At 35.3% G+C, this 5,115-nt stretch overlaps 1 protein-coding gene across 2 annotated transcripts in view; it reads left to right on the top strand.

The window, feature by feature from the left end:
• The first annotated feature begins 355 nt into the window (after window positions 1-355).
• Window positions 356-5,115, top strand: part of LOC111392083 — a 6,709-nt gene continuing 1,949 nt past the window's right edge. For both annotated transcript variants that reach the window (XM_023017362.1, XM_023017363.1), the window contains exons 1-5: window positions 356-685; window positions 969-1,078; window positions 2,438-2,587; window positions 2,672-2,910; window positions 3,807-3,917. In XM_023017362.1, the coding sequence (XP_022873130.1) occupies window positions 583-685; window positions 969-1,078; window positions 2,438-2,587; window positions 2,672-2,910; window positions 3,807-3,917 (713 nt within the window). In that variant the 5' untranslated portion in view covers window positions 356-582. The remainder of the gene's footprint in view (window positions 686-968; window positions 1,079-2,437; window positions 2,588-2,671; window positions 2,911-3,806; window positions 3,918-5,115) is intronic.

Below are 5,115 nucleotides of genomic sequence, written 5' to 3' on the forward strand. Positions count from 1 at the left end.
TCAACAATAAAAGTACCAATATACACGATATTTCTAAAAAAAAAAATACATTTTTTTTTTCAAATATAGTAAAGATTTCAATGTAAATGGTATAAAAATCAAAATTATTATTCAAACGCTCAAAATATTGGAGAAGATGGGTGAAGTAATGAATAACAAAAATTTACAATAGCGAGTACAGGGAAAGCAAGTCGATGATTTATGAAGATGAAATGAGGAATTTGATTGGATTGAAAGAGATATTTGGTGGGGGGTGTTGGACCTTTGATATTATTTATTTTTTGTATTTTATATTCGAAGGCTATTTGACTAACAAACATTGAAATAAGGTTATTTATCCAAATAGATTGCTTGAATGGGCTTTTTAACAAACACTCTCTAAAATCTATGGCTCCGCTCGGCATTAAACTTTTACAATGTGTCAGTCAAGTATCGAACTTTGGTTTAGCATAAGTTCTTGCCGAAGTTACAAAATTGTTTCACTTTAGTCCCACTCCAAACCTTTTGGTCTCCTCCTTTTCTGCAACCCGTAGCTGCACACTCTCTTCACACAGCGATAATCATTTCCTTAGAAGTATTTGAATGGAGGTTGGAGAATTAGAAGAGATACTGAGAGTGTTTGAAAGTTCAATCTCTCAAATAAAATGGCGACTCAAGCATCCTTCTAAGCGTCGTCTTGAGACAGGTTTCAACTAGTTCTTTTTGTTTTAATTTTCCCAAATTTATTAATTGTAGTTTTGTTCTACGGGAACTTATTGGTTCCTTCAAATTTCAATTTTTTGTTCAATTTGTGGGTTTCATTAGTTAATCTTATTCGTTCAGATATGGGGAGAAATTAATTTTATGGGAGTAGACTGTTTTTGTATGAACTCCAATTCTAGTTTCCAGTTATTGATAGGATTATAACTGATGGGTCAATTGTGGTTTTTAATAGAAAGATGAACGATTAAGTGACTTTCTTTAAACAGATGTTTTGGCCTTATGCACTGAGACGAGACCAGTTATAATGGTAGATTATGGAGGTAAGATGCCCGAACTGCAGGAACGACTTTGTGCGTTTCTCAAACACTGCAAACAGGTTTGAGCCTCCTTATCAGCTTTTCGAAATAGAAATTATGTAGATTTTTATTTTTATTTTTATTATTATTATTATTATTATTATTATTATTATTTTTTTAGCAAACTATTACACAGCTGTGTCTGAATATATAGTCTTTGGAGTCTTATTTTTACTGACATAATTTTCTAACTGATTAATTTTTTTTTGGAGAAAATGTAAATTTTATAAGGTTAATCAGATAGTTTGACGATTATTCATGTTGTTGCTTTTTAATCTTGAAGTTCACTCTAGAGTATTTTTAGACATTCACCTGGTATCTGACATAGGTCGTGACTTCACATTTGCTGAATTTGATTCCACTACTGTTTGCCTTGTATTCTGGCTAGACGTAGTTGTTAGGATTAAAGGGTATTACAGTTTCTCTGGGGCGTATCTGTTCTTGCTAAATCTACAATTTTAAAGACTAGATTTGTGCATTCTTTTGGCTTTCTACTTCTTTCCACTTCAGGTGCTTAGCATATCTAATCCTTGGTTTGAATTTCACCTTCCTGACTCTCCACTATACCTAGAAGAAAAATGGGAAACATGTGCACTTCTGTCATGGCATATATGTGTGTTGTACATATTTGATTGCTATGTGATTATAAAAAGAGAGGAAGCACCTAGGATATGATTGCAAATGAAAGGGTAAGGAAGTGGATTGTACCTAATTAATTCAACTGAGCCTTCTGGACTAGTGATATTACAATGTAGTATCTTGACAACTTGACTCAGAATCCATTCAGAGGTGACAGAATGAAGACGTTCCAGCATATTGTCATGTTACTGACAAGCATTAGTCTAATTTCGGTGTTACTATTATTATCCTGAATTTGTGCACAAAAGCCACTGAGAATGATGCAATATAAGATGTGTTGGAGAAAATGCATGATTATCCATTCATCATTCACCATCGACTTGCACGACTTTCTGTCGGCTAATTAAGGCACACAAAACTATTACAAGACGTGCTTTATAACAGAGGATATGCAAGTCAATGACTCGGAATATATTAGGTTGGCCATCACTTTTCTCCCCAGCCTAGGATATTAAGCTCCACTAGGAGAAGCTTAATGGCTAAATTCAGAGTTGTGTTTATAGCATTTTATTTGGTTACTATCATGGAACATAAAATGATAAGGAAAAAGTTGCTGCATATGCCTGAAAATGGAAACCAGTATCGGTTGTGAGATGTCATTGCTGAAATTTTGTTTTTATTTCTTTGACTATTTCTCATGGTTCCGATTGAAGTATTGATCCGAAGTGCTCTTTAATGTTTTTTTCTTGAAGTTTGATTATCGGTTGTTGACACTAGCATTACATGTCATCTGCTTTCAGGAGTCTTCAATTTTTGAGCATCTGCGGGTCATGATTATAGAAGATATGATCTATTTGATACATTTCAGAGCACTTGCAGACTTCATCAAATCAAGTCTGAAGTTGGAGATCGAAATGCTCTTTGTGGACCTTGAAAAGGATCCTCCAAAGGTTTCTTTCAGTTTAAGGATATTCCTATGAGATACTTTTCTTTATCCTTTTTTATTTACTAAGATTATTTTATTGTGATTCCAGATGATAACTCAAGTGGAAAAAAGCTCAGCAGCACTTGAACTTCTATCAGCTCAGAAGTTGTTTGCCTCTGTATTTTCTGCTGATGGTCTGAATAGTGATCCCTTGCAAAATCATGGTATAGATTTAACTGCTAATGCTGGGTCCTCTCTTAGTGAGCCAGTTACTTCCACATCTTCTGAGTTAATTGATCTCAGTTGCTGCCTTCAAATAAGTCAGGTCACGGTGCCAACCCTTAATGGGTAATTCTCCATTTTTACCCTCAAATGTGCATTGTTCTGTTTTGCCTTGAAATTTTTATATTTTACTACCACATCTAATTTGCGGGTTAATATGGAACTTGGGAGAGGTTACTTTCTTAAAGAATCTGTTAGATTTCTGATACCTTCCATCTTGTTGAAATTGGATTACACCTTGACTGGATAATTGTAATTATCGTTTGGTTTATTGAGATTTTAAGAAAGTGAGGTTCTCATTTGGTAAGGTGTGATGACTGATGACTAGGAGTCTAGGAATTTAAGGACGATTCCACCTAGAATGAAATTCCGCATGGAATGGGTGGCACTTCACTTACTTTTCTTTTTCTTTAGTTATAAATATGGATTGGGTAGGAAAAGAAAAGAAAAGGTCATTATTTAACAATAATTACACCACACAGAAGAGCTGTCCTCTTAATTTCCTTCCGCTTCTTTCTCATCTGTACTAAAATCAAATTTGAAAAGTCCAATTCTAAACCTGGAGAAAATAGTTGACTGCTGCCTACCATGGACCCACTCTCTCAGTAGCCACGTCCACTAAAACCACTCAGTTACTTGCAAATTGAATTGGGGAATGATACAACTTGAGAAATTAAACTACATTCTTTTCATTCATTAATAAACTTGAATAAAACCCCATGAATCATGTCTGTGTTGGCTTCAAGGATGGCTGACTATACATTGTTGTCTTTTAGTGGAATAATAGATCCTCAACCACCCACATTATTAAACCTCTTATACTTACATGGTTCAACTTTGAGTAGTCAAGCCAACCTAATAAATGCCTGTAGTGTGTTTGTGTTACAAATGCTTTTGTGTCAATCTTGTCTGGTATTCATTCTCAATCACCTTTTAAAATGCTGTATATACCATTGCTGCAGGTGGCTTCTCGGTTATCCAGTAGTGTACTTGTTTGGGAAAGAACATATTGACCGTGCTATTTATAATCTCTCAACAAAGTCTCTTCATATTTTTCAAATTTTTATCTGCAGGTATGTTTAGAATGTATCAATTCACTTTGTCCCAGTTGGTAACTCTCTCCCTCCACTTCCCCCTCAAGAAAAAAATCTGTTTATAATTTGAAGAAATCGCAATAGAAGTTTATAGTCTTATCTCATTGGTTTGTTGGGCTTCATGATTTCTCGTGTGTACAAGATTGTTGACAGCCCATGTTACATATTGTAGTATTTATACGCTTGTTATGATTACCTGGAAACCTAATAAAATCATATGTTCCAAAGCAATTCTATATGGATATGGCTGATCATCGGATAGAAACTTGCATTAAGGTTTCCATTAGGAATCGCGAATATTATTAATGGGAATCTTATTTCAGTGGAGTTTTTTGGTATAATGTTATAGTATATACCTTTGTTCTGATGATCTGGAAGCGTAGTGGAAATTATGTGCTCCAAAGCTAATATTAAGGAACTTATGTCTAGGTTTCCTTTTTGAACCGAAATTATATTTATCAGGAATTTTATGTGAGTGGCACTTTTTCCTCATTTAGAGTACCCATGAGACAATAATATAGGCCCTTGTTTGATCTCTGCTATTTCCAAAACACATTTTTCTCACTCTTCTTTTCAATCACACATTTTTCAATAAGATAATATTACACGCTAACACAAAACTTTTTCTTATTTTTTAACCACACATTTTTCATCAATCTACCATTCCAAAATGCATTCTTCAATAAAAATAGGGCTCAAACAGGCTCTAGGATAGATAATGTCGGCCTCCAATCTATGACATCGGATTAAAGGACCCACTTGAACTTGATCCACGTGTGATGTCACCAGCCATGTGTCCACCTCGGAGGGATGAGTTTGACCACCATACACCAGCAGATCACACCAAATGAGTTTGGCCCTTTGCTTCAATTGAGCTTACCTTATGTGTTCGGCTAATTGAATGCTTAAGAAGGGTATCTATCTAACTGATTAGCAATCATTCAAGGGCAAATGATTTGTCTTCCAACTGCCCAAAACAGCCAATGGGGAGGAAGATAAGCTAGAGTAGGCGGTAAACCTGCGGTAATCATTATGCTACTGACCTGTTCCATCAATCAAAAATCATTGACGTGACAAGTGGCACATGGATCGAGGTCGGATACTGTAGCTAGGAATGACCAAGACAGTTGGTAAACGTAATTTCTTTCCCCATATAAGAGGGGGGGGGGGGGGGGCC

The sequence above is a fragment of the Olea europaea genome, unplaced genomic scaffold (assembly GCF_002742605.1).
Source record: "Olea europaea var. sylvestris unplaced genomic scaffold, O_europaea_v1 scaffold878, whole genome shotgun sequence".
Taxonomy (NCBI): Eukaryota; Viridiplantae; Streptophyta; class Magnoliopsida; order Lamiales; family Oleaceae; genus Olea; species Olea europaea.